Here is a 27,337-nt window from a genome sequence, read left to right on the forward strand (position 1 = left end):
GAAAGCAGACAGATCATGTAACTCCCTGAGGCTATCTAGTGTCCCAGACCCTGATACACCTTTATCTCTGAGTGATCTAAAATTGTGAGACTACAGTGCTGGCATTCTCCACTCAAAATAAATAAACAGGGCCTGGCGCTATTTACTGGCTCATACCTGTAATCCCAGAGCTTTCAGAGGCAGAGGCGGTAGGATCACCTGACGTCAGTAGTTCAAGACCAGCCTAGCCAACATTGTGAAACCCCATGTCTACTAAAAATACAAACATTAGCTGGGCGTGGTGGTGGGCGCCTGTAATCCTAGCTACTTGGGAAGCTAAGGCAGGAGAATCGCTTGAACCTGGGAGGCGGAGGTTGTGTGAGCCGAGATCTCACCACTGCACTCTAGCCTGGGCCACAGAGCGACACTACGTCTCAAAAAATAAATAAATAAATAATTAAAAATTTAGAATTCTCAGTAATCTCTAGTATCCCTGATCCCCCAGGTTGACTACATGATCCTCAGGGTGACTGGAGACCTCTACTTCGGATAGCCAGAATAACTCCCAGCGACGCTTAAAGTCCAACGGATTGACTGACCCCCACCCCCGCCGCCCCCATGCGCCTTTGTGAAGTGGGGAGATTCCCCTGAGGAACTCCCACCAGCTTTCTTCCCTGGATGGCAGCTCAGGGCACTCCCTGCCATGACTGCGGAGGCGGCAGGCCAGACCCAGCCCTAATGACCGGCGGACCCCACGGTTCCCCCAACTTCCCGTTCCCAGGGCCCTGGGTGGGGCGCGCCCCATGTCCCCCGTCCCCCACCCACTTTCCTCCTCCTCTCCCCCCCTTACGCTGCCGCGCACATTCCAATCCCGGGCTCTAGCGATCCCGGCAGGCCGAAAAGTCTGGAGCGGACAAATAGCCACAAGATCCGGAGTCGCTCGCCGTAGCTCTGGTCCAGGGTCCGCCACCCAGAGCCTATTTCCATACTGGGAAACAGGCAGCACTTCTCGTGCCTACTTACCGTAGTGACTAGTGGGGGAGGCAGTGACCTCCCTGGAGCTGTGCTTCGGGCTGGGTATGCACTTTCGCCATCTCTCCCCCAGCCCCATCCTGTCCGGTCCCTAAGACTACCCGAGAGTCCTCCACAGCCCTGAAGAGGGGAATTTGGTGCTCCTGCTTGTGCCCTCCAGCCTCTCTGTTGATGCTGGAGCCTTGGGATCAAGCGGCTGAGTTGATGGTAATTTCCACGGCGCCCATGACGCTGAGGGGAAAAGGCTGTAGGCTCCTTGGTCCAGAGTTGGATATCCGAAGATCAAGTCTCTCTCATTTGCTCCTGCCATGCACCCAACTTCGTGAGCCCCCTTCCAATGATAGTTTAAAGCACCAAATCTCTTACCTTCCCCTGGCCCTCGTATAGGTGTGGGATTGGGGGCACAATAAATATTTGTGGGTGAAGTGATCTGTGTCTGGTTCCTGGGGCGAAGGCAGTTTCCGGGGGGCAGGAGTAGGGTTGGAGTGGGGGCGCTCTCCGCCCGGTGTTGCGCTCCTGCCCAGAGTCCGCTCCGGCCTTTCCTTCCTGCCGCGATTCCCAACTTTGCTCAAAGTCGCGAAGACTCTAAGCTGTTGGGGGGACTGCTGGACAGACTTGGGGACTGACAGAGGGTCTGGAGAGAAACGGGCCAAAGACCCACAGGCAGAGTTGACACGGAACCCCAAAGGAAGGAGGAGGGCTCGGGCCCGAGACCGTTCACCTCCCCTTATCCCTTGTTCTCCTCTTCAGGATGGAGCAGACCTCAAGGGAAGGAGGGAGGGGACAGCCTCTGCCCTGGGAACTTCGACTCGGCCTACTGCTAAGCGGTGAGAGGACCTGGTGGGGACTGGGGGTTGTGGAATGTGATGGTAGGTCCTGGTAGTTGCCCTTGGGGCACATGAGGTGCGGCCACCAGATAGGAACTCAGCAGAACTGGCTGAACTACTGTCCCCAGTGCTGGCTGCCACACTGGCACAGGCCCCTGCCCCGGATGTGCCTGGCTGTTCGAGGGGAAGCTGCTACCCCGCCACGGGTGACCTGCTGGTGGGCCGAGCTGACAGACTGACTGCGTCATCCACCTGTGGCCTGAATGGCCCCCAGCCCTACTGCATCGTCAGTCACCTGCAGGTGTGGCTGGGGACGGGGTGAGAGGCTGAGTCAGGGTGGGGCTGGCACTGCCTGAGGCACTGATTCTAATTCCATCCAACCCAGGATGAAAAGAAGTGCTTCCTTTGCGACTCGCGGCGCCCCTTCTCTGCTAGAGACAACCCACACAGCCATCGCATCCAGAATGTAGTCACCAGCTTTGCACCACAGCGGCGGGCAGCCTGGTGGCAGTCAGAGAATGGTGAGGCCATGGGTGGGGCAAAAGTGAGCAGGCTGCCCACCAGTAACTTTGAGTCCTTGACTTTAGACTCCTGTCCCAGGTATCCCTGCAGTCACCATCCAACTGGACCTGGAGGCTGAGTTTCATTTCACACACCTCATTATGACCTTCAAGGTGCCTGCATATCTGGCAGCCTGCCTGAACCACCCTGCTTGGCTCTCCATTGCCCCTGGACAGAGTCTCAGCTCCTTAACCCAGCCTCCTTGAGTGTGGATGCAGGAGGCTCCTTCATCCCTTCACACCTTCCATTTGCCTCCAGGCCTTTGCACATGATCTTCTGCCTTTCCAATCCCAGGCTGGGTCAGGTGCTGTCTCCTTGAGCCCCATGAACCCTGAGTCTCCCCATTAGAGGTGGCCACCCTTGCTGGTCATTATCTGGCTTCCACCAGTTACCCCCACTCTCTGTGAGCTGTTTGAGGGCAGTCTTGGGCTGAGCAGGGCTCTTGGTAGTCCTAGATTGGGCTTGGGTCCTGGTGCCTGCTGATCAGCTATACCCCCCTACCCAGACATTTCGCCCTGCTGCCATGCTGGTGGAACGCTCAGCAGACTTTGGCCGCACCTGGCATGTGTACCGATATTTCTCCTATGACTGTGGGGCTGACTTCCCAGGAGTCCCACTAGCCCCTCCACGGCACTGGGATGATGTAGTCTGTGAGTCCCGCTACTCAGAGATTGAGCCATCCACTGAAGGCGAGGTGAGGACTGGCATCTGGGCTGGGGGCCGGAAGCTGGGGATGATGGGCCTAAGGCAAGGTTCAATGTCACTATGAACTCCCTGCCTCTCCAGGTCATCTATCGTGTGTTGGACCCTGCCATCCCTATCCCAGACCCCTACAGCTCACGGATTCAGAGTGAGTGCTCCACCCTTTGAGCCTGGCACAGTCTGTGTCCGGCTAGGGACTATTTGGGGCCTCAGTAACTATTTTGGGTGCTTCCTAGGGCAGGTGCCAAGCCCAGTTTAGCTCGGGTGGCAGTATACAGGAGGTCTTTCAAGGTGACCTTGGCAGCTGAGCCCCTAGGTGGGCAGGGGGCAGCAGGGGCCTGCCTGGTCAGTTGGCCCCGTTGCCCCCACCTCAGACCTGTTGAAGATCACCAACTTACGGGTGAACCTGACTCGTCTACACACATTGGGAGACAACCTACTTGACCCACGGAGGGAGATCCGAGAGAAGTACTACTATGCCCTCTATGAGCTGGTTGTGCGTGGCAACTGCTTCTGCTATGGACATGCCTCAGAGTGTGCACCCGCCCCAGGGGCACCAGCCCATGCTGAGGGCATGGTGAGGGGCTTCAGATGGTTGGGATAGGGCTAGGGGCAGGGGCGGACATGGCTGAGCAGTGCTGACAACCTGTCTGCCAACCTCCATAGGTGCACGGAGCTTGCATCTGCAAACACAACACACGTGGCCTCAACTGCGAACAGTGTCAGGATTTCTATCATGACCTGCCCTGGCGTCCGGCTGAGGACGGCCATAGTCATGCCTGTAGGAGTGAGTGAGATCTTGGCCTCCATAGCTCCAGCACTGCAGCCTGGCTGTGCTAGAGCTGGTTGGTCAAGCCCCTAAAACCCAGGCTGTATCCAAAGAGTATGCAGGCCTTGATGCCCCTTGGGACCCCCTCAATACTCCTCTACAGTCTGCTCTGGGTAGGGAACCATTATGATGCTGAAGCCTTGAAGTCCCTTAGCCCCTACCCACAAATTCTGGCCTGTGATAGGGATCTAAGGTGGCCTACTCCTTACCCTTGTGACCTGGTTCCTCAAGTGGCCTTTGCCTTGCCCTTCCTCCCCTGCCAGAGTGTGAGTGCCATGGGCACACCCACAGCTGCCACTTTGACATGGCTGTGTACCTGGCATCTGGCAATGTGAGTGGAGGTGTATGTGATGGATGTCAGCATAACACAGCTGGGCGCCACTGTGAGCTCTGTCGGCCCTTCTTCTACCGTGACCCAACCAAAGACCTGCGGGATCCAGCTGTGTGCCGCTGTGAGGCTGGGATTGGGCAGGGGGAGAGAAAGCTGAGCCTGGGGCAGGAATTAGAGAGCTGGACTGCTGTCTAGATTGCAGGGAATTGGGGTTAGGGGCTTGGGATAGAGCTAGACCAGGGATCCAGGGTGGGATCCCTTAGGCTTAGGAGAGGACTGGTAATGAGCTAGTTGAGATAGGGTGAGTGACCCTGTATCTCTTTTTGCCATCAGCCTGTGATTGTGACCCCATGGGTTCTCAAGACGGCGGTCGCTGTGATTCCCATGATGACCCTGCACTGGGACTGGTCTCGGGCCAGTGTCGCTGCAAAGAACATGTGGTGGGCACTCGCTGCCAACAATGCCGTGATGGCTTCTTTGGGCTCAGCATCAGTGACTCTCTGGGCTGCCGGCGTATGTGTCTCTTGCCCTAACTTCTATGCTGACCTTTAACCCCTGTCCTCTTACTCCTGACTCAGCTGAACATGAGCACTGTCACAGTTCCCCAAAGTGCTGATGGTCCTTCTTCCTGCAGGATGTCAATGTAATGCACGGGGCACAGTGCCTGGGAGTACTCCTTGTGACCCCAACAGTGGATCCTGTTATTGCAAACGTCTGGTGACTGGACGTGGATGTGACCGCTGCCTGGTGCGATTGGAAGGGGCTGGAGTTCTAGGGGCATGATTTGTCCTTAGAGCACAGGGCTGGGGTGTGATACCTATGCCAGTGGATGGGTGCTGAGAGCTTAGGATCCAGTTCTGGCTGAGAAGCCTCAGGTCTGGGACGCCAAGGGTATGGGCCAGTGGTCTGGGGGGCATGTTTTCACTGAGGAGTGATTGAGGCTAAGATGTGTGGTTGGGATTTCCTGCTGGGTGGCGAGGGGGTCTGGAGGTCTGTTTCTGGCCCCCAGCAACTCCTTTCGCACAGCCTGGCCACTGGGGCCTGAGCCATGACCTACTCGGCTGCCGCCCCTGTGACTGCGACGTGGGTGGTGCCTTGGATCCCCAGTAAGTGTTGTAAAGGGAGCCTGGGAAGGGATGGGGAAAGATCCTGAGCAGGAGAGGGGGTCCTTCTTGAGTAACCACAGAGTTCCTTCCAGGTGTGATGAGGCCACAGGTCAATGCCACTGCCGCCAGCACATGGTCGGGCGACGCTGTGAGCAGGTGCAACCTGGCTACTTCCGGCCCTTCCTGGACCACCTAACTTGGGAGGCTGAGGACACCCGAGGGCAGGTGTGGGGCCTCCCGCTAAGCAGAGGGCTGGATGTGGGTGGACACATCTATGACTGGAGAGGTAGGGTTATGGGCAGTACCTTGTTGGGGTATAGGGGTGATATCTAGCTTTGGCAGGAGAAATGGGGCTTGGGGCTGGCTGTGGCAGAAGAGGCAAAGCCTCACCTGAGCCTCCATCCCTGGCTGCATTATCTCCCAGGTGCTCAATGTGGTGGAGCGCCTGGTTACTCCTGGGGAAACTCCATCCTGGACTGGCTCAGGCTTTGTGCGGCTACGGGAAGGTCAGGCCCTGGAGTTCCTCGTGGCCTCTGTGCCGAAGGCCATGGACTATGATCTGCTGCTGCGCTTAGAACCCCAGGTTAGACACTGTTATCTAATCTGGAGCTGAACCTCTGGATGTGGAAGCATCTCCTCCATCATCCCGTTTTCCCAGGTCCCTGAGCAATGGGCAGAGTTGGAATTGACTGTGCAGCGTCCAGGGCCTGTGCCTGCTCACAGCCTGTGTGGGCATGTGCTGCCCAAGGATGACCGCATCCAAGGGACTCTGCAACCACACACCAGGTGAGGGCACTGGTGGTAGCACTCACAATGGCAGGGGGTTGTGGGGCCAGCCCTAAGCTCCCTGCAGGGCACCTGGAAGACCCCACAGCTCATTCATCTGTTCCTTCTTTCAAATACCTCCAGAATGCTCTGTTGGGCATGGCTCTGTTCACAGAAAGGAAGCAGACAGATCAAGGCCTGCTCTCTCAGGGGTCTAAGGGCCAGAGGCCAAGGCAGGAATTAATGGGAAATCACCTGGTGTCACTATCAGGAGGACTCCCAATGGTGGTGGTAGAGTGGTAGTGGTGGGGCTGTGGCATCACAGCACTCTAGGCAGTGATGTGCCTGGTCTGATTAATGTTTTATTACACTTTGGGTAGTATTTGTTTCATGTTTCATGTTTGTTTGTTTGTTTTTTTTTGAGATGGAGTCTTGCTCTGCCACCAAGCTGGAGTGCAGTGGTGCAATCTCGGCTCACTGCAACCTCCACCTTCCGGGTTCAAGCAATTCTCATGCGTCAGCATCCCAAGTAGCTGGGACTACAGGCGCACGCCACCACACCCAGCTAATTTTTTGTATTTTAGTAGAGACGGGGTTTCACCATGTTGGTCAGAATGGCCTCAATCTCCTGACCTTGTGATCTGCCCGCCTTGGCCTCCCAAAGTGTTGGGATTACAGGTGTGAGCCACCGCGCCCAGCCCTGTTTCATTGTTTCATGTTTTGTTTATTTGTTTGTTTGTTTGTTTTTGAGACCGAGCCTTGCTCTGTCACCCAGGCTGGAGTGCAGTGGCGTAATCTTGGCTCATTGCAAGCTCCACCTCCCGGGTTCACACCATTCTCCTGCCTCGGCCTCCCAAGTAGCCGGGACCACAGGCGCCCACCACCACGCCCACCTAATTTTTTGTATATTTAGTAGAGACAGAGTTTCACCGTGTTAGCCAGGATGGTCTCAATCTCCTGACCTTGTGATCCACCTGCCTTGGCCTCATAAAGTGCTGGGATTATAGGCATGAGCCACCGCACTCAGCCTATTGCTTTTAGTTTTTGACCATGTAAATATTCAAACAGAAGGAAAAAGAATAACATATTGAACCTGGCTGTGCCCATTATAGACATTTTGCCAACTGTGACTTGTGTTTAGAAAAAAAATTCCTCTAGGCATAGTGGCTCATGCCTGTAATCCCAGCACTTTGGGACACTGAGGCAGGAGGATCACTTTAGCCCAGGAATTCAAGACCAGCCTAGGGAACATGGTGAGACCTTGTCTCTACAAAAAATAAAATAATCAGCTAGGCATGGTGTTGTGTGCTTGTGGTTCCAGCTACTTGGGAGGCTGAGGTGGGAGGATCTCTTGAACCTAGGAGGTCAAGGCTGCAGTGAGCCGAGGTTTCGCCACTGCACTCCATCCATCCTGGGCAAGAGAGACTGCATCTCAAGTAAATAAATAAATAAATAAGAAAAGAGAAAGAAAAAAGATGAGGGATTGAAGAACAATTTTTGGGATGGGATAAAAAAACCCAAGTATGAGTTTGCAGCACAATGGGAAAGGAAAGCCTTGGAGACAAAGAGAGAGGGGGTGACGTAGTGTTGATGAAGAGGAGCAGCTGTTGTTGGCTGTAGATTGGGGTCAGAGGAAGTGTGAAGTGGTTATTGAGGAGAATTGGCAAGTTCCTGGGGTTTCCAGGCTTTATGAGTATTTCCAGTGAGTCTGCACAGGTGGATGTATGATTCTAGAGGGCCACCTTTATGGGACTATTCTGTGCAGATTCTTTGTTGGGGTGCCCAGCTGTTTGTTGGCCTAGCGCAGCCCAACCCAACCCACCCGTAGTCTCTGCTTTGGCTGATGGTCTGGTTGCTGGGAGTAGGATGGGAGAGGCCCAGATGATTTGTACAGGGCCCCTAGATGACCCACTGCACCTGTCCCCACTTGCCCCCAGGTACATGGTGTTTCCCAATCCTGTCTGCCTTGAGCCTGCTGTCTCCTACAAGCTGCATCTGAAGCTGGTACGCACAGGGGGAAGTGCCCAGCCTGAGACTCCCTACTCTGGACCCGGCCTGCTCATTGACTCGGTGAATAATCTCCTCTTCCCCACACCAACCAAGATGGCAGAGCCTGTGGTGTGGGACTTGTGGGATAGCAGGGATCTGTGGCAGAAGAGGCAGGCCCATGGTGGTGCCAGGGTGGGCAGGCTTGTGGCAGTGCTAAGGCAATGCCTATGTGGTCCCAGGTCTGAACTGCAATCTTCCTTGCTCACTCCTTCAGCTGGTGCTGCTGCCCCGTGCCCTGGTGCTAGAGATGTTTAGTGGGGGTGATGCTGCTGCCCTGGAGCGCCGGGCCACCTTTGAACGCTACCAATGCCATGAGGAGGGTCTGGTGCCCAGCAAGACTTCTCCCTCTGAGGCCTGTGCGCCGCTCCTCCTCAGCCTGTCCACCCTCATCTACAATGGTGCCCTGTGTGAGTGTCTGTGATGTGGGTTGATGGGGCAGAGGTGGGGACCCAGCCTGACTTGGCCCAACCCTCCTCCCCACAGCATGTCAGTGCAACCCTCAAGGTTCACTGAGTTCTGAGTGCAACCCTCATGGCGGTCAGTGCCTGTGCAAGCCTGGAGTGGTTGGGCGCCGCTGTGACCTCTGTGCCCCTGGCTACTATGGCTTTGGCCCTACAGGCTGTCAAGGTACTCTCCTGCCTCTTGTTCCCTCCTATGCTTCTCTCTCCTTCCCATTACTGTTCTCTTTCCTCCTTCTGGACCTGCTGCTGCTTTCCTCAAACTAAGTCTTGGACCCTCTACTCTCAACCTGGGTCAGTTGCAGTTCTCTTCCATTTCCTGACCTTCCCACCTAGACTCCCACTACCCACATTCCCCTGAGACCTTCCCCAACCCACACTCCCCTCCGACCCCATCCCCTGGCTCTGTCTCTGCCTTGCTCCTAGCCTGCCAGTGCAGCCACGAGGGGGCGCTCAGCAGTCTCTGTGAAAAGACCAGTGGGCAATGTCCCTGTCGAACTGGTGCCTTTGGGCTTCACTGTGACCACTGCCAGCGTGGCCAGTGGGGATTCCCTAGCTGCCGGCCATGTGTCTGCAATGGGCATGCAGATGAGTGCGACACCCACACAGGCGCTTGTCTGGGCTGCCGTGATCACACAGGGGGTGAGCACTGTGAAAGGTGAGCCTGGAGTAGCTATGAGTGGGTTGGTTGGTGGACAGGCTTCCCATGGATGACACATTTCTTCTTCCTCCTCCCTGCAGGTGCATTGCTGGTTTCCACGGGGACCCACGACTGCCATATGGGGGCCAGTGCCGGCCCTGTCCGTGTCCTGAAGGCCCTGGGAGCCAACGGCACTTTGCTACTTCTTGCCACCGGGATGAATATTCCCAGAAGATTGTGTGCCACTGCCGGGCAGGCTACACAGGTAAGTGGATAGGGGGCAGGTGTGGGATCAGGGTGAGTTGGCTGGACTGAGCACTCACAGCTTCCTCTTGACTGTGGGCAGGGCTGCGATGTGAAGCTTGTGCCCCTGGGCACTTTGGGGACCCATCAAGGCCAGGTGGCCGGTGCCAACTGTGTGAGTGCAGTGGGAACATTGACCTAATGGATCCTGATGCCTGTGACCCCCACACGGGGCAATGCCTGCGCTGTTTACACCACACAGAGGGTCCACACTGTGCCCACTGCAAGCCTGGCTTCCACGGGCAGGCTGCCCGACAGAGCTGTCACCGTGAGTATGAGTGTGGGAGGGCATGGCTGAGTTGGGGTTCTGCTTCTTGGCCTCCTCTTGACTACTGTGCTTGTCTTGGTTGGCACAGGCTGCACCTGCAACCTGCTGGGCACAAATCCCCAGCAGTGCCCGTCTCCTGACCAGTGCCACTGTGATCCAAGCAGTGGGCAGTGCCCATGCCTCCCCAATGTCCAGGGCCCTAGTTGTGACCACTGTGCCCCCAACTTCTGGAACTTCACCAGTGGCCATGGTTGCCATCCTTGTGCCTGCCACCCAAGACAGGCCAGAGGCCCCACCTGCAATGAGGTATGGGACCCTCCTGCAGATCCCTGGTTAGATGGGGTCAGGTGTCTTTCTTGTCTCGAGGGCTCAGCCTCTGATAGAGGCTCTGACCCTGCCTTGTTCCCACCCCAGTTCACAGGGCAGTGCTACTGCCGTGCCGGCTTTGGAGGGCGGACTTGTTCTGAGTGCCAAGAGCTCCACTGGGGAGACCCTGGGTTGCAGTGTCGTGGTGAGGGAGCCAGCAGGGCCAGGGTGGATGGAGGGCTTCCCAGAATGCCCCACAGTGGCCCTAACTCTGTCCTCTGCTCTTTCTTGCAGCCTGTGACTGTGACCCTCGTGGAACAGATACACCTCAGTGTCACCGCTCCACAGGTCACTGCAGCTGCCGCCCAGGCGTGTCTGGTGTGCGCTGTGACCAGTGTGCCCGTGGCTTCTCAGGATTCTTTCCTGCCTGCCATCCCTGCCATGCATGCTTCGGGGATTGGGACCGAGTGGTGCAGGACTTGGCTGCCCGTACACGGCGCCTAGAGCAGCGGGCACAGGAGTTGCAGCAGACGGGTGTGCTGGGTGCCTTTGAGAGCAGCTTCTGGCATATGCAGGAGAAGCTGGGCATTGTGCAGGGCATCGTAGGTGCCCGCAACACCTCAGCCACCTCCACTGCACAGCTTGTGGAGGCCACAGAGGAGCTGCGGTGCGGAAGGACCTAAGAATACACGGTGGGATGGGGCAGAGGCCCAGTGGACCAGGGCTGAAGCCTGTCTAAACAGCCCCCTCTCCATCATCGCAGGCGTGAAATTGGGGAGGCCACTGAGCACCTGACTCAACTGGAGACAGAGTTGACAGATGTGCAGGATGAGAACTTCAATGCTAACCATGCACTAAGTGGTCTGGAGCGAGACAGGCTTGCACTTAATCTTACACTGCGGCAGCTGGACCAGCATCTTGACTTGCTCAAACATTCAAACTTCCTGGGTGAGTTGTTAGCCAACTAGGCAGGTGGACCAGGGTCAGCCTTCAGCTGACTGTCTGCCTTTGCCCAATTTAGGTGCCTATGACAGCATCCGGCATGCCCATAGCCAGTCTGCAGAGGCAGAACGTTGTGCCAACACCTCGGCCCTGGCAGTACCTAGCCCTGTGAGCAACTCGGCAAGTGCTCGGCATCGGACAGAGGCACTGATGGATGCCCAGAATGAGGACTTCAACAGCAAACACATGGCCAACCAGCGGGCCCTGCGCAAGCTCTCTGCCCATACCCACACCCTGAGCCTGACAGGCATAAATGAGCTGGTGAGGTGCAAGTGTTGGGTGGGACAGGTGGGTGTAGATGTTCCTCCCACAGGGCCCTGACTTGTTCTGTGCCTGGCAGGTGTGTGGGGCACCAGGGGATGCACCCTGTGCTACAAGCCCTTGTGGGGGTGCCGGCTGTCGAGATGAGGATGGGCAGCCCCGCTGTGGGGGCCTCAGCTGCAATGGGGCAGCGGCTACAGCAGACCTAGCACTGGGCCGGGCCCGGCACACACAGGCAGAGCTGCAGCGGGCACTGGCAGAAGGTGGTAGCATCCTCAGCAGAGTGGCTGAGACTCGTCGGCAGGCAAGCGAGGCACAGCAGCGGGCCCAGGCAGCCCTGGACAAGGCTAATGCTTCCAGGGGACAGGTGGAACAGGCCAACCAGGAACTTCGAGAACTTGTCCAGAGTGTGAAGGACTTCCTCAACCGTGAGCCTCCCATGTGTCCCAGGCCATGTGGTGGTTCCTTTGGCAACTCCCTGTGTCTGTATCTCCCTTGGTTCATACTTGAGCCTCAGGGCCTACACTGGATTAGTGTTTATGATCCCTTGACTGGCTCCTGAGTCCTTGCCCATATGTGGTCCCAGGTCCATGTTCTTGAGTCTGAGCCCCTTGTATAGTCCCTGTCCTTGTGATTACATCCTTATGGCTGGTAACAAACCCCTATCCCATGTACATGTCCTGAGTCCACACCCCAAAGCTATATCCTCATGTCCATGCTGAAGAATCTATGTTCTTAAGCTCTTGCTGTGTCCCTATAGAGGAGGGGGCTGATCCTGATAGCATTGAGATGGTGGCCACACGGGTGCTAGAGCTCTCCATCCCAGCTTCAGCTGAGCAGATCCAGCACCTGGCGGGTGCGATTGCAGAGCGAGTCCGGAGCCTGGCGGATGTGGACGCGATCCTGGCACGTACTGTAGGAGATGTGCGTCGTGCTGAGCAGTTACTGCAGGATGCACGGCGGGCAAGGTCTGACCCCATCCCTGGCCCCTGACACCTGGTTTTGATACCTCCAGGTTCTGATTCCCCCTTTTCCCCAGGAGCTGGGCTGAGGGTGAGAAACAGAAGGCAGAGACAGTACAGGCAGCACTGGAGGAGGCCCAGCGGGCACAGGGTGTTGCCCAGGGTGCCATCCGGGGGGCAGTGGCTGACACACGGGACACAGAGCAGACCCTATACCAGGTGAGGTCTTCCTAGGACATCAGTGGGATAAGGTTATGGGCATGCACCGTAGATCTGTGTAACCTTTGGCTCACCCATGGCAGGTACAGGAGAGGATGGCAGGTGCAGAGCAGGCACTGAGCTCTGCAGGTGAAAGGGCTCGGCAGTTGGATGCTCTCCTGGAGGCTCTGAAGTTGAAACGGGCGGGAAATAGTCTGGCAGCCTCTACAGCAGAAGAAACGGCAGGCAGTGCCCAGGGTCGTGCCCAGGAGGCTGAGCAGGTGGGTTGAGGCAGAGCCAGCTAGAGAAGGTAGGGGTGGAAGATGGGCCTCCACTGAGCTACCACTCTAACCTAACCCTCTACATCTGCAGCTGCTACGGGGTCCTCTGGGTGATCAGTACCAGACGGTGAAGGCCCTGGCTGAGCGCAAGGCCCAGGGTGTGCTAGCTGCACAGGCAAGGGCAGAGCAACTGCGGGATGAGGCTCGGGACCTGTTGCAGGCTGCTCAGGACAAGCTGCAGCGGCTACAGGGTGAGAAATGGGGCAGGTGGGCACCAGAGACACAGGACTGCAGGAGACCCCTCTAAACTGACACCTGCCCTTCTTAGAACTGGAAGGCACCTATGAGGAGAATGAGCGGGCACTGGAGGGTAAGGCAGCCCAGCTGGACGGGCTGGAGGCCAGGATGCGCAGCGTGCTTCAAGCCATCAACTTGCAGGTGCAGATCTACAACACCTGCCAGTGACCCCTGCCTAAGGCCTACCCCAGTTCCTAGCACCGCCCCACATGCATATCTGCCTATGCACTGAAGAGCTCTTGGCCCGGCAGGGCCCCCAATAAACCAGTGTGAACCCCCACTGTGTTGTCTGGACTCTGATTTGGGGCGGGTTGGGGAGTCTCCAGGGGAACCTCGAGGTTGCCCCTAGCAGGGCCCATGCAGGGCTAACCCATCCGAGCACCGCCCCCTTCCGCTCGGGCCCGCCCCGGAGCTGCCTGCCAGTCTCCCCGAGCCCATTCCCGCCGGAAGTGCGTCAGCAACTTGGCGCTCCGCCTCCCGCGGCCTTAACTAGAAGTCGAAACAAAACAAGCCGCTAAGGCGGTGGCGGCGGCGCCGGGACGGGGGAGGGGCGCGCCGGAACCGGAACCGACCTGACGCCGGAACCGGAACGGAGAGCGGGTTGCCAGGGCCCGAAGAGGGCTGGCTGCGGCGGTCTCGCTTGGTGAGTGGAGCGGGCTGTAACTCGCCTGCTTGGCCGCAGCGGGGAGGCCGCAACGCGCTGCCGCGGCGGCCTGTTCAAGGTCACGGGCCGTGCCAGCCCCTACCGCTAGTGTCCCGCAGCGTGCCAGCCCACTGATGCCGGCGGGGCCGTTACGCTATGCCTGTGGCCAGCCTCCCACCTGGGAGAGGACTGGCGGCCAGCGAGGGCAGCTTCCTGGAAGAGGTGGTGGCGGGCTCGGGGTTCAGAGGCTGAAGCTGGGTTGCAACTCGACCGGGGCGCTGGTCTGTGGTCAGTAACCCCGCGCTGCCATTTCAGGCCGGCTCGGGTCTCTAGACAGCCACTTTCCCGCCTCGACGTCTCCGGGGCATGGGGGAGGGACGCGACCTTCAGCTGGGGCCTGGGTGAGAGAAGGAGGCGTCGGTAGCAGGTGTCATTAAAGATCCAGTCCACCAGTACCACATCTGACCTGTAGAAAGGTATCCTACCATCCCTCCTTCCTCCTTTACACACTTAGGGTAACACAGACTAGTCATTATCTGTCCTGCTACTGGTTCAGGCCAGGCTTGAGGCTGCCAGGGGTCCTGGATCCATGGTCTTCCCCAGCCTCATCTCAGTATCTAGCTTCAAGACCTTCATTTCGGAGGGGGAAACAGTCCAGAATCTACCCGGTGGGTCTGTGGGAAATTGTAGTGGTCCCTGTGTCTCAGAGCTCATGAGTGAAGGCATCTGGGAAGGAAGGTGATGATTTCTGTTCCAGTCTCAAACTGGATTCCCATCCTGTCTTAGTACTGGAGCAGGGTTGTTGCTGAAGAGGTAGTGTGACATCTAGATACACTTTTCAGTCCCTCTCTGCTTGGGACAGCAGCTGGGGAGAGGACTTTCTCTTAAAATGAAGAAGAACCAAACAGTACATAGGAGCAGGTTCTTGCTAAGGGTGGGAGCTGGCAGGAGGCAGGTGGAGTGCCTTAGCCCCAGGACTTTTTCTGGGCAATGACAGAACCTGGGTTGAGCCTGTTTTCAGCCACAGAGCCTGGTCCTCCTGTGGCTTGTCTCCTTTCCTGCCTTCCTCCTCCACCTTCTATTTCTCCAGTGGTGACTAAGCAGCCAGTGAGAGTGAAGGAAAAGTGAACACCCTGCTCGGACTGCCAGCCTTGTGGGCTGGAGCCATGGCTCCTCTCCAGATTGGTGGAGTAGCCTGGTCCCAGGCCATGACTTCCCTTGACCTGGTGCCCCCTCAGTGAGGCTTCCAGCTGTGTGGGACTATTATGGTGGGTATCTATGAAGCTTGGCCAGAAGTGGTTGCTGCTACTTGCATTATTTATTACCTCTTCAAGATAGCCTGAGAGTGTCCAGGGATTCTTCAGAGATGAGAAGATACAGCTCTGTAGCATTAGGAGTGTCCTGGGTTGCTGAGCCCTGGCTGTAGCTAAAGAGCAAGTTGTTGGGTCTTGGCAGTGATCACTGGCTCTTTTCCATTAGGCTGTTGGTTCCTTGCTGGAGAATTTGGCCACAAAGAGTTGCCAAGATAGCTGGGCCAGGAAGAAAGCGCCGCAGCCCTGACCCAGACGCTGTTGCCGGCCCCGGGGCACTCTGGCTGTCGACCAAGCGGCTCAAGATGTCTGGTGGGGCCAGTGCCACAGGCCCAAGGAGAGGGCCCCCAGGACTGGAGGACGCAACTAGTAAGAAGAAGCAGAAGGATCGAGCAAACCAGGAGAGCAAGGATGGAGATCCTAGGAAAGGTGGGAGTGGCATTCCCAGAGTGCTTGTGGCTTTCTTTCCGTCCCATTTTATTAAGTATACAGATTGGGGTTTGGGAGATGACTTTTTTGCTCTTCTCTCTGTCCTGGTCTGATGATGAGAGAAGAAGGACCCATGATAGGCTCAGTAGAGCCTCAGCTTTGAAGCCTGAGTACTTGGCTAAGATCCAGAAGATGGTGCTGTTGGGGGGCTTGCCGTCTTTCTTTTTTAAATTTTTTTTCTTTCATTTTAACCTGTTCTTTCTTTATTGCCTTGTTTTTTTTTTTTTTCTGAGATGGAGTCTTATTCTGTTGCCCAGGCTGGAGTGCAGTGGTGCAATATCGGCTCACTGCAACCTCCACCTCCTGGTTCAAGTGATTCTCCTGCCTCAGCCTCCCAAGTAGCTGGGATTACAGGTGCATGCCACCATGCATGGTTATTTATTTATTTATTTTTTGAGATGGAGTCTCACTCTGTCATCCAGGCTAGAGTGCAGTGGCGTGGTCTTGGCTCACTGTGGGCTCCGCCTCCCGGGTTCAAGCGATTCTCCTGCCTCAGCCTCCCAAGTAGCTGGGATTACAGGCATGCACCACCACGCCCAGCTAATTTTTGTATTTTTAGTAGAGACGGGGTTTCACCGTGTTTGCCAGACTGGTCACAAACTCCTGACCTCAGGTGATCTGCCCACCTCGGCCTCTCAAAGTGCTGGGATTACAGGCATGAGCAACTGTGCCTGGTCCCCTCCTTTTTTTTTTTTTAAAAGAGGCAGGGTCTCATTCTTGCACAGACTGGAGTGCAGTGCAGGTGTGATCGTAGCTTACTGCATCCTCAAAGTCCTGGACTCAAGTAATCTTCCTATGTCAGCCTCCCTACCATGCTTGGCTAATTTTTCTTTTTTTTTTTTTTAGAGACAGGGTCTCGATATGTTGCCCAGGCTGGTCTTGAACTTCTGGCCTCAGGTGATCCTTCTGCCTCAGCCTCCTGCGCAGCTGGGATCACAGGTTCATGCCACCATTCCCGGCTGTTCTTTCCTTCATTGTCAGGGTCAGCATCCACTCCTCGGGAGGAGCAGACCAAAGAGGGTCAGTTATGAATGAGCTTTTTGGGTGCTAGGGAAGGGGAGGGATCACTTACAATTTGGCTCCCATCTGAAGCAGTTTCATTAGGGCTGGGTCTCTGTTACCTGCTTATCACCATCAGGAGCTTGTGAAGACCCTCATGATCTCTTGGCTACTCCCCCTCCAGAGTTGTTGCTCGATTGGAGGCAGAGTGCAGAAGAGGTGATTGTCAAGCTTCATGTGGGAGTAGGTCCCCTGCAGCTGGAGGATGTAGATGCTGCTTTCACAGATACGGACTGTGTGGTGCGGTTTGCAGGTGTGTCCATCTGCCCTGAGCACAATAGTATGTTTGAATCTTTTGATATCTCCTATCCTACCTCATGGACCCTGCTCTGTCTCCAGGTGGTCAGCAGTGGGGTGGTGTCTTCTATGCTGAGATAAAAAGCTCTTGTGCTAAAGTGCAAACCTGCAAGGGCAGTCTCCTGCACCTGACACTGCCCAAAAAGGTGCCTATGCTCACGTGGCCCTCCCTCCTGGTGAGTTCTAGTAGTACAGGGTTGGGTAGGGATAGCCAGTGTAGTCGACAGGGCCTGACTGCTGTATCTTTGGCAGAAGAAACCTCTAGGGACCCAGGAGCTGGTGCCGGGGCTGCAGTGCCAGGAGAATGGGCAGGAACTGTCTCCCACTGCCCTGGAGCCAGGCCCTGAGCCCCACCGGGCTAAGCAGGAGGCCCGGAACCAGAAGCGGGCCCAGGGCCGTGGTGAGGTAGGCTCAGGGGCTGGCCCCGGGGCCCAGGCAGGGCCCAGCGCCAAGAGGGCTGTGCATCTCTGCAGAGGGCCAGAGGGGGAGGGGTCCAGGGATGACCCTGGACCCCGGGGTGATGCCCCACCCTTCGTGGCTGACCCGGCCACCCAGGTGAGAGTTGGGCACCTGTATGGGTGTTAGGAAATGGGGGGAAAGGGTGTGCACTGGAGTGGGAGCCACCTGGCAGAGCCTGGGCTGATTCTGCCCACAATCTTGCCATTGATAGGTTGAGGCTGATGAACAGCTTTGCATACCACCGGTGAACCCCCATACCTGCCTCCTGGGCTCAGAGAAGAATTTAGCCCTTTTGGCAGGAGAGAAAGCAGTGTCTCCTGGGAATGACCCAGTCTCTCCAGCCATGGTCGGGAGCAGAAACTCTGGGAAAGATGACCGTGCCAAGGAGGAGATGGCAGTGGCAGCAGATGCTGCAACCTTGGTGGATGGTAAAGGTGGGGGTGGGCAGGCCTAGGTTGGGTTGCAAAGCTTGTAGGTGGTTAGGGAGTAGAGTAGCGATAGGCTGGAACCTGTCCTGGTTGGAGCTGAGCCATGGTCTCAATATAGAGCCCGAGTCGATGGTGAACCTGGCATTTGTCAAGAATGACTCGTATGAGAAGGGCCCGGATTCAGTGGTGGTGCACGTGTACGTGAAGGAGATCTGCAGGGACACCTCGAGAGTACTTTTTCGTGAGCAGGACTTCACACTCATCTTCCAGACCAGGTGGGTGGGCAGATGATGGGGCAAACAATGCCTCAGGTGGGACAGTATGTCTCATGCTCCTCCTCTTGTCCTTCCTCCTATCCTGCTGTGCCTCTGCAGGGATGGAAACTTCCTGAGGCTGCACCCAGGCTGTGGGCCCCACACCATCTTCCGTTGGCAGGTGAAGCTCAGGTGGGTGGTGCCTGGCCCCACCACTGTGCCTGTCCTACTCCCCCAGGCTCCATCTCTCTGGCTTATCTATCCTGATGCCCATTCCTCCTAAGTCCCTGAGTTCAGCCTTTTCCCACAGGAATCTGATTGAGCCAGAGCAGTGCACCTTCTGTTTCACGGCTTCTCGCATCGACATCTGCCTTCGTAAGAGGCAGAGTCAGCGCTGGGGGGGCCTGGAGGCCCCGGCTACACGAGGTCTGCACACGAGCTCCCTTCATTGCCCAGTTCCACGTGATTAGGACCCAAACCCCTGTCACATGCTGCTAACCACCAGCCCTCTCATTCCCCCTTTTTAAGGTGCAGTGGGTGGTGCAAAGGTTGCCGTGCCGACTGGTCCAACCCCTCTGGATTCAACCCCACCAGGAGGTGCTCCCCACCCCCTGACAGGCCAGGAGGAGGCCCGGGCTATGGAGAAGGATAAATCCAAGGCACGATCTGAGGACACAGGGCTAGAGAGTGTGGCAACCCGCACACCTATGGAGCATGTAACCCCAAAGCCAGAGACACACCTGGCGTCGGTGAGAATTCTGGGATGGGAAGGACGAAGAATGGAGGTTGGAGAGTCTTGGAGCTGTTCTCTCATGTCCTCTTTGCTCCCCCAGCCCAAGCCTACATGTATGGTGCCTCCCATGCCCCACAGCCCAGTTAGTGGAGATAGCGTGGAGGAGGAGGAAGAGGAAGAGAAGAAAGTGTGTCTGCCAGGCTTCACTGGCCTTGTCAATTTAGGCAACACCTGCTTCATGAACAGCGTCATTCAGTCTCTGTCCAACACTCGGGAACTCCGGGACTTCTTCCATGGTGAGGGCAGGGCCTGGAGCCTGGGGAATGGGCAGAGAGAGTGCCTTTGTCCCTCACACCTTTGCTCCGCTACTATTCCTAGACCGCTCCTTTGAGGCTGAGATCAACTACAACAACCCACTAGGGACTGGTGGGCGTCTGGCCATTGGCTTTGCTGTGCTGCTTCGGGCGCTGTGGAAGGGTACCCACCATGCCTTCCAGCCTTCCAAGTTGAAGGTGATCTGTGCCCACTGTCACCCTTGGCTGCAGGGGGCGGGGAGGGCCAGCCAACTGGGTGTGCCGTGGGTGCTAGGGCTTTGTGTTCACACTTTGGCTCCTGTATCCAGGCCATTGTGGCGAGTAAGGCCAGCCAGTTCACAGGCTATGCGCAGCATGATGCCCAGGAGTTCATGGCTTTCCTGCTGGATGGGCTGCACGAGGACCTGAATCGCATTCAGAACAAGCCCTACACAGAGACCGTGGACTCAGATGGGCGGCCTGATGAGGTCAGGGTTAGGGACAGAGGGTGGGCATGTCTCATGAGCATCCCAGCCCCCAGGCCTCTTTGGTTCTCACCACTCTGCCTCTCAGGTGGTAGCTGAGGAAGCATGGCAGCGGCACAAGATGAGGAATGACTCTTTCATCGTGGACCTATTTCAGGGGCAGTACAAGTCGAAGCTGGTGTGCCCTGTGTGTGCCAAGGTGTGATGGGCTCCCCTGGAAAGAGGCCCTCTATTCTGGTCATGTTAGGTTCAGAGGCATGTGCATCGTAAGGTTTGGGCAAAGTTGGCAGGGAGGCCTTAGGATTCTATATGGGCTGAAGAGCCCACTTAGGTAGGCTTCCTGACTGAGGGAAAAGTGATGTTAGAGCTCAGAGGTGTTGTGGCAGGGTTGTGGGCACATGGGGTGCAAGTGTGAGGCAAATTCGTAAAGTGGCTAAGCTGAGTAGGGCTTTGAGTGCCAGAAAGGAGGATTGTTATCTCCTGGTGGTCCTCCTGCCCCATCTAGTGTCTTGAAGCCTGAGAGTTTGCTGGTTGGCTGTGGAGGCCTTGAGAGCCATCAGAAGCCCTGGAATGGGCTCTTTGGGCATGAACATTTTGTCTCCCACTCTGTGTGCAGCTACCCAGTGCCACCTCTACATCCACAGGTCTCCATCACTTTTGACCCGTTTCTTTATCTGCCGGTGCCCTTGCCACAAAAGCAAAAGGTTCTCCCTGTCTTTTATTTTGCCCGAGAGCCCCACAGCAAGCCCATTAAGGTGAGGAGTAAGCCCCTACCCTCTGGGCTGTTTTAGAGAATGTGGCCCACCTCCCTCTCTGACTGCCCTTTTTGCCACAGTTCCTGGTGAGCGTCAGCAAGGAAAACTCCACTGCCAGTGAAGTATTGGACTCCCTCTCTCAAAGCGTTCGTGTGAAGCCTGAGAATCTGCGTTTGGCGGAGGTACCTTTGTCTTTGCTTGGGCTATTATATATATGGTTGTGTGTGTGTACTCACCATAGACATGTGTGTATAGTCATTGGCATCTACAGACATACACATGGGCTGGGCACAGTGGCTCACGCCTGTAATCCCAGCACTTTGTCAGGCTGAGGTGGGCAGATCACTCGAGCCCAGGAGTTTGGGACCAGCCTGGGCAACTTGGTGAAACACTGTCTCTACAAGAAATTAAAAAAGCAGCTGGGCGTGGTGGTACATGCTTATAGTGCCAGCTACTTGGGAGACTGAGGCAAGAGGCTCACTTGAGCCCGGGAGGTGGAGGTTGCAGTGAGCAGAGATTGCACCACAGCACTCCAGCCTGGATGACAGAGTAAGACTCTGTCTCAAAAATAAATAAATAGATAAAAAATAAAAATAGGGCTGGGCATGGTGGCTCATGCCTGTAATCCCAGCACTTTGGGAGGACAAGGCGGGTGGATCATGAGGTCAGGAGATCCAGACCATCCTGGCTAACATGGTGAAACCCCACCTCTACTAAAAATACAAAAAAAAAAAAAAATTAGCCGGGCATGTTGGCACATGTCTGTAGTCCCAGCTACTCAGGAGGCTGAGGCAGGAGAATTGCTTGAACCTGGGAGGCGGAGGTTGTAGTGAGCCGAGATCGTGCCACTGCACTCCAGCCTGGTCGACAGAGCAAGACTCAAAAATAAAAATAAAATAAAAATAGATATACACATGAGTATGCCTGTGACTGTACAAAAACAGGTGATGTGCTGTTATTTTGTCTGTGCAACAGAAGTGCCTTCAGTTCCTAGCCATTATCAGGGTTTATTCCCCTTTGTGGTGGTGGATCCCAACTGCATTTCCCTTTTTAGACAAGGAGCTTGAACTGCAGGACTATACTATGTTCGCTCTGCTTCTCCCTCTATCCTGCTGCTCTCTCCTTTTATCCCAGTTGTGTGTGCTGGCTCTCCCCAGGGGTTCCTAACCTTTAGCGTGACTGTGTCGGTTTTCTCAGGGGTAAGAGTTGGGAGGAGGCTCTTTGAATATGGACCCTCCGTGATAGTATGTTACAGTCTTATAAGGCTATTCTAGTTATAGCAGGGCAGAGTCCCTCAGTGTGGAGAGCTGGTGTGGTTGATATCTGCCTCACACCCGGTCTTTCAGGCCCTCTGATGCATCAGGCTCCTTATGGCATTGGACACTGAGATGGGTGCCAGTAGAGGCTAAGCCTATTTGGGCCCACAGACCTCACCACTGCCCACATAAACCCACGGCCGGGCCAAGCCTTCTTAAACTCTAGGGCAGGGCTAGGGAAAGGGCTTATCCTCATGTGGGATCTGTGTGTTCTGTGTCCCCAGGTAATTAAGAATCGTTTCCATCGTGTGTTCCTGCCCTCCCACTCACTGGACACTGTGTCCCCATCTGATATGCTCCTCTGCTTTGAGCTGCTATCCCCAGAGTTGGCTAAGGAGCGGGTAGTGGTGCTAGAGGTGCAACAGGTGAGTGGGGGCCAACCTGATGGCATAGGGCCCCGGTGGGTGGGGTACTCCTGCCTGGTCTTGCTGAGCCAGACGACCCACCCTAGCGCCCCCAGGTGCCCAGCGTCCCCATCTCCAAGTGTGCAGCCTGCCAGCGGAAGCAACAGTCGGAGGATGAAAAGCTGAAGCGCTGTACCCGGTGCTACCGTGTGGGCTACTGCAACCAGTGAGGACCCCCATCATCTCCCCGACCCTTTATTTCCACCTTCCATGTGCCACCCTGCCCCTTCCCTTCACACCAAGGCACATATGCTTAAGCTTTCTACTTGCCTACTTTACCAGGCTCTGGGGGAGGCAGGGCTGGCATACCCAGTTCCCAGGGACTATGACTAGCCCCCATTATGGAGTTATAGGAGATGGGGCTAAGGGCCTTATCCTTGTCTTCCTCTTCCCCTCAGGCTCTGCCAGAAAACCCACTGGCCTGACCACAAGGGCCTCTGCCGACCTGAGAACATTGGCTACCCCTTCCTGGTCAGTGTACCTGCCTCACGCCTCACTTATGCCCGCCTTGCTCAGCTGCTAGAGGGCTATGCCCGGTAAGTGCCTAGTGGTTGGACTAGAGTGGTGTAGGTGGGAGCAGAGGTGCTAGATGGGCTGGTCAGGAGTCCTACTTGCCTTGCTCTCTGTTGCCAGGTACTCTGTGAGTGTATTCCAGCCACCCTTTCAGCCTGGCCGCATGGCCCTGGAGTCTCAGAGCCCTGGCTGCACCACACTGCTCTCCACTGGCTCCCTGGAGGCTGGGGACAGTGAGAGGGACCCCATTCAGCCACCTGAGCTCCAGCTGGTGACCCCTATGGCTGAGGGGGACACAGGGCTTCCCCGGGTGTGGGCAGCCCCTGACCGGGGTCCTGTGCCCAGCACCAGTGGAATTTCTTCTGAGATACTGGCCAGTGGGCCCACTGAGGTTGGCTCCTTGCCTGTTGGCGAGAGGGTGTCCCGACCCGAAGGTAAGATCCAGTGAAAAGCTCTGGGAGCTGGGGAGGAAGATAGGGGAGGATGGGGGGGCTGTTGTTTAGGACCTGGTGGGCCTGGTGAGGCCCTGATGGGCAGGGAAGCTTTGATTATCATGTTCTCACACAGCCGCTGTGCCTGGGTACCAGCACCCAAGTGAAGCTATGAATGCCCACACACCACAGTTCTTCATCTATAAAATTGACTCATCCAACCGAGAGCAGCGGCTAGAGGACAAAGGTGTCTGAGGCCGTGGGTGGGAGCCATGGGGTGGGTTGAGCTGGCTGTTCTCCACAGCTACATGACCTCTCTCCCTGCCCATCTCCAGGAGACACCCCACTGGAGCTGGGTGACGATTGTAGCCTGGCTCTCGTTTGGAGGAACAATGAGCGCTTGCAGGAGTTTGTGTTGGTAGCCTCCAAGGAGCTGGAATGTGCTGAGGATCCAGGCTCTGCCGGTGAGGCTGCCCGGGCCGGCCACTTCACCCTGGACCAGTGCCTCAACCTCTTCACACGGCCTGAGGTGCTGGCACCCGAGGAGGCCTGGTGAGAACAGAGCAGCAAGCAGATAAGGGGGCAGGATGGAGAAGAGAGAGACTTGCTGGTCCTGACCCAACCTCTGTTCCCACCAGGTACTGCCCACAGTGCAAACAGCACCGAGAGGCCTCCAAGCAGCTGTTGCTATGGCGCCTGCCAAATGTTCTCATCGTGCAGCTCAAGCGCTTCTCCTTTCGTAGTTTTATCTGGCGTGACAAGATCAACGACTTGGTGGAGTTCCCTGTTCGGTAAGCAATGGACCTTGGTAACTGTGGGTGGGGTGTGAGGACCAAGGTGGGCATCCTGAGCACCTGCTGCCTGTCTCACCCCTCCCTGACTGGACCTGACCCGCAGGAACCTGGACCTGAGCAAGTTCTGCATTGGTCAGAAAGAGGAGCAGCTGCCCAGCTATGATCTGTATGCTGTCATCAACCACTATGGAGGCATGATTGGTGGCCACTACACTGCCTGTGCACGCCTGCCCAATGATCGTAGCAGTCAGCGCAGTGACGTGGGTGAGGGCACACACAGCCAGCAGGAGAGATGGTAGGGGTGGTGGTGCAGACTTCGTTCACACTCTTCCCACCCTGCTTTAGGCTGGCGCTTGTTTGATGACAGCACGGTGACAACGGTAGACGAGAGCCAGGTTGTGACGCGTTATGCCTATGTACTCTTCTACCGCCGGCGGAACTCTCCTGTGGAGAGGCCCCCCAGGGCAGGTCACTCTGAGCACCACCCAGACCTAGGCCCTGCAGCTGAGGCTGCTGCCAGCCAGGTGAGGCATGTGGGCGGCTTTACAGAATAGTGGGGGACAGCTCACAGACTTTGGGGCAGGGTTGGGGATATAGCTTCCTCTCCTCCAGCCACAGGCCCCCTGAGCCTTGGGATTCATGAGAATTGCAGAGTTCCCTTAACATTAAAGCTTTATCCAGAGGCATCCCCATGCCCTGGGGACACTAACATACAGGTACACTAACATGATGCCACTGGCAAGCACATTGGCACCCAGTTGGCACAGGTCGGGCAACTGCTCTGAACCTCACTGGGCACTGTGCTATGAATGGACTATACCTGATACTCTCTAGATTTCCTTTGCACATTCCCCACATGCTAGCCCACACACCCTCACTTGTGATGTCCCTGAGTTCTAGTGTGCACTCAAGACAAGGCCTATTTGGGCTGGCCATGGCTTCTGGTGGCTGTTACACTCTCTGAGGTAAGCATCTGTCTTTGCTGAGCCTTCAGGATCTTCTGTCTCTTTTAGTGACATTATGTGCCATAGGTTGGTGGGCGTAGGCACATCTCTTTTCTGGACTGGCCGCCTCCTTTCTGGCTCCATCCTCTCTTGAGCCTTCTCTGTCAAGGATTAGAGAAATCTCTGCAGAAGACTGGTCAGGATCTGGGGTGTGGGTGGGAAGGAGCAAGGAGATTGCTCTGGGATTGGCACCCTGTTTCCTATAAATCAGTGTCCTCTGGAGAGGCCTGGACTGAAATACTAACCAGATAACTCACCTCCCACCTCCATGTGGAGCTGCACGTGGATTGAAAGCTGTTTAGGGTAGGCCAAAATGCTGTCAAGATTTACTTACACTTGTGCTCTTAGTCTGGACAACCCTGAGGTTGGCTGCCTGCCTTCCTCCTTGCTGCTTGATCTAGAATGCAGAGTGTTAGCCCCAGTCACCCCAGGTGGGAGTATCATGGCTAAGGGTCTCAGGGACACTGGGTCCTCCCCACCCCTGGGGTGCTGATGGCCGTTTCCACATACCCTAGGCTTCCCGGATTTGGCAGGAGCTGGAGGCTGAGGAGGAGCCGGTGCCTGAGGGGCCTGGGCCCCTGGGTCCCTGGGGGCCCCAAGACTGGGTGGGCCCCCCACCACGTGGCCCTACCACACCAGATGAGGGCTGCCTCCGGTACTTTGTCCTGGGCACCGTGGCGGCTTTGGTGGCCCTCGTGCTCAACGTGTTCTATCCTCTGGTATCCCAGAGTCGCTGGAGATGAGCTTGCCTGCAGGCAGCTGCTGTGAGCTGGCCTACCTGCCTGCCCCAGGCCATGCCTGCCTTTGTTGTGGGGAACACCTCTGGGCTTTGGGCCTCAGCTTGTGCATCTGGTGGGAGAGGGTGGGGAGGCTGTGGCCCCTGCACGGGCAGAGCATCGTAGGGTGTGTATCCGTCCAGCTGTTTGTCCATTCATCCTGCTGCTCTGACCCTTGGCCTCGGGCTTGGCCTTGCCCAAGCTACTTCCTGTACTTAAAGTGTTAATAAAGCCAGACTATTCAGGCCCAATCTTGTCTCTCTGTCTGAACGCCGCTGCTGTCTGCGCCTGCCTTGGGACCCTCCCTTGGGTGCCAGGGCTCCAAGCCAGCACCCCCGGGATGCCAGGCGGCATGCTGGGCAGCCCCCAACCCCTGTCCTCGTATTCTGTTGCAGGGACTAGGCCCTGGCCAGGCCCCCGAGGTGGCCCCCACGCGGACAGCCCCTGAACGCTTCGCCCCCCCTGTGGATCGGCCAGCCCCCACCTACAGCAACATGGAGGAGGTGGATTAGCAGGTCCCTGGCTGATGGGGGGGACTGGGTTTGGGACACCCACCACAGAGGGCCAGCTCCTTGCCGCTTCTCCTTCTCTAACCCAGAGGACACTGGCTCTGTCAACGGGAAGCTGTGGGGTATGATTTGGGTGTGGAGACCTCTCAGGTTGGGACTTCTTGTTAGCTTGGACCCCTGACCAGTGGGCTTTGGCTTCTCTAGCCACCTCCAGTGCTGTGTGATTTGATTCTGTTGTACCTTCAATTCTTTCTGACCCGCATTATAAACATTATAATTTTATTCTAAAAATTGTAATTTTTTTTGCGTTTTGGAAGTGATTGCTGCTGTTTAAATATATTTTAAAAATAAATAATAAATAAGTAGACTTAGTGACTGCGATCCACCACGTGCTGGGGCCACCTCCCCTCCCCATCATTTGGAGAGAGAGTGTGTGTGTGTGTGTTTATATATGAGAAACCCTGAAGGTGCTCTAGTCTGAAGGGAGATGATGGGGTCCCAGCTCATGTCATGAAGCCCCCAGTGCTATCAGCTCTTTGGAGCCTACCTGCTGTTCTTTGATCCCACATAAGAGGCGGCTGTGGTAAGCATCGTCAGGATCTCAATATGGCCAAGGGACAGAGTAGTATATGAAACACTGGAGCTGACAGTATGGAGTAAAAGGTGCATTCACCACAGCAGCCTGGGGCTGACAGCCAGACAAGTCAGGGAGGACCTGGGGGACAGAAGTACTGGGACATCTTCCTCCTCCTCTTCTGTTCTCAGCTTTTTCTTTGCTGTAACTTGAATACCATCTGCATCCTTGCGGGTAACAGAGCAGGAGGAAAACTGCTGTGGGGTAGATATTGCTGCCCTGAAAAGAGGACAAGCAGAGAGGACCAGAGTGAATCTTGTCTGACTTCTATTGGAGGCAGGGTGCTGGGGCCTGCCAGCCTTAAGAGTCTTCTCTTAAGAGTCCCTGAAGCCTGCCTTCTTTGGCCAGGCGTGGTGGCTCACGCTTGTAATCCCAGCACTTTGAGAGGCCGAGGTGGGTGAGTCATGAGGTCAGGAGTTCGAGACCAGCCTGGCCAAGATGGTGAAACCCCGTCTCTACAAAATATATAAATATTAGTCGGGTGCAGTAATTCCAGCTACTCTGGAGGCTGAGGCAGGAGAATCACTTGAACTTGGGAGGCGGAGGTTGCAGTGAGCCGAGATTGCGCCACTGCACTCTAGCCTGGGCGACAAA

At 56.2% G+C, this 27,337-nt stretch overlaps 2 protein-coding genes across 41 annotated transcripts; both read left to right on the top strand.

Annotated features, from left to right (window-relative positions):
* Positions 1-1,548: 1,548 nt before the first annotated feature.
* On the top strand, positions 1,549-13,437 carry LAMB2 (laminin subunit beta 2). The gene is made up of 33 exons (XM_038003935.2): positions 1,549-1,674; positions 1,762-1,838; positions 1,967-2,139; positions 2,224-2,359; positions 2,439-2,512; positions 2,905-3,093; positions 3,186-3,249; positions 3,476-3,678; positions 3,768-3,888; positions 4,194-4,382; positions 4,595-4,774; positions 4,896-5,008; positions 5,288-5,367; positions 5,460-5,592; positions 5,792-5,950; positions 6,026-6,153; positions 8,070-8,202; positions 8,396-8,588; positions 8,665-8,808; positions 9,066-9,297; positions 9,381-9,544; positions 9,626-9,850; positions 9,939-10,156; positions 10,265-10,361; positions 10,451-10,823; positions 10,920-11,104; positions 11,178-11,419; positions 11,499-11,847; positions 12,180-12,387; positions 12,459-12,600; positions 12,684-12,860; positions 12,952-13,111; positions 13,189-13,437. The coding sequence occupies exons 2-33, from the start codon at positions 1,763-1,765 to the stop codon at positions 13,323-13,325; spliced, it is 5,397 nt and encodes a 1,798-aa protein (XP_037859863.1). The 5' UTR covers positions 1,549-1,674; position 1,762; the 3' UTR covers positions 13,326-13,437.
* Positions 13,438-13,624: 187 nt separating this feature from the next.
* USP19 (ubiquitin specific peptidase 19) lies at positions 13,625-26,476 on the top strand. Of its 40 annotated transcripts, none has more exons than XM_038003944.2 (29): positions 13,625-13,800; positions 15,280-15,539; positions 16,446-16,496; positions 16,581-16,619; positions 16,738-16,911; positions 16,998-17,131; positions 17,208-17,510; positions 17,626-17,848; positions 17,961-18,117; positions 18,217-18,288; positions 18,407-18,522; positions 18,625-18,845; positions 18,930-19,125; positions 19,208-19,341; positions 19,452-19,610; positions 19,696-19,806; positions 20,252-20,362; positions 20,443-20,544; positions 21,903-22,043; positions 22,130-22,248; positions 22,481-22,618; positions 22,716-23,029; positions 23,163-23,273; positions 23,362-23,578; positions 23,665-23,817; positions 23,924-24,084; positions 24,166-24,344; positions 24,721-24,785; positions 25,340-25,851. In XM_038003944.2, the coding sequence occupies exons 2-29, from the start codon at positions 15,416-15,418 to the stop codon at positions 25,590-25,592; spliced, it is 4,278 nt and encodes a 1,425-aa protein (XP_037859872.1). In that variant the 5' UTR covers positions 13,625-13,800; positions 15,280-15,415; the 3' UTR covers positions 25,593-25,851. The 40 variants fall into 40 exon arrangements, with proteins under 40 accessions (XP_037859872.1, XP_037859876.1, XP_037859865.1 ...); XM_038003948.2 differs by having other exon boundaries at positions 16,783-16,911; XM_038003937.2 differs by having other exon boundaries at positions 16,446-16,619.
* Positions 26,477-27,337: the final 861 nt, after the last annotated feature.

Source organism: Chlorocebus sabaeus, chromosome 22, assembly GCF_047675955.1.
Source record: "Chlorocebus sabaeus isolate Y175 chromosome 22, mChlSab1.0.hap1, whole genome shotgun sequence".
NCBI lineage: Eukaryota > Metazoa > Chordata > Mammalia > Primates > Cercopithecidae > Chlorocebus > Chlorocebus sabaeus.

What these genes read in the sequence shown, in the direction of transcription:
- LAMB2 (XM_038003935.2), top strand. Translation starts at nt 1,763, where the DNA reads ATGGAGCAGACCTCAAGGGAAGGAGGGAGGGGACAGCCTCTGCCCTGG. An exon ending in TGACTCTCTGGGCTGCCGGC is followed by an intron (nt 4,775 to 4,895) that starts GTATGTGTCTCT and finishes TTCTTCCTGCAG; the next exon opens with GATGTCAATGTAATGCACGG. An exon ending in TGCCCGACAGAGCTGTCACC is followed by an intron (nt 9,851 to 9,938) that starts GTGAGTATGAGT and finishes TGGTTGGCACAG; the next exon opens with GCTGCACCTGCAACCTGCTG.
- USP19 (XM_038003937.2), top strand. Translation starts at nt 15,416, where the DNA reads ATGTCTGGTGGGGCCAGTGCCACAGGCCCAAGGAGAGGGCCCCCAGGA. An exon ending in GGAGGCCCCGGCTACACGAG is followed by an intron (nt 18,523 to 18,624) that starts GTCTGCACACGA and finishes CCCCTTTTTAAG; the next exon opens with GTGCAGTGGGTGGTGCAAAG. An exon ending in GCAGCGGCTAGAGGACAAAG is followed by an intron (nt 23,274 to 23,361) that starts GTGTCTGAGGCC and finishes GCCCATCTCCAG; the next exon opens with GAGACACCCCACTGGAGCTG.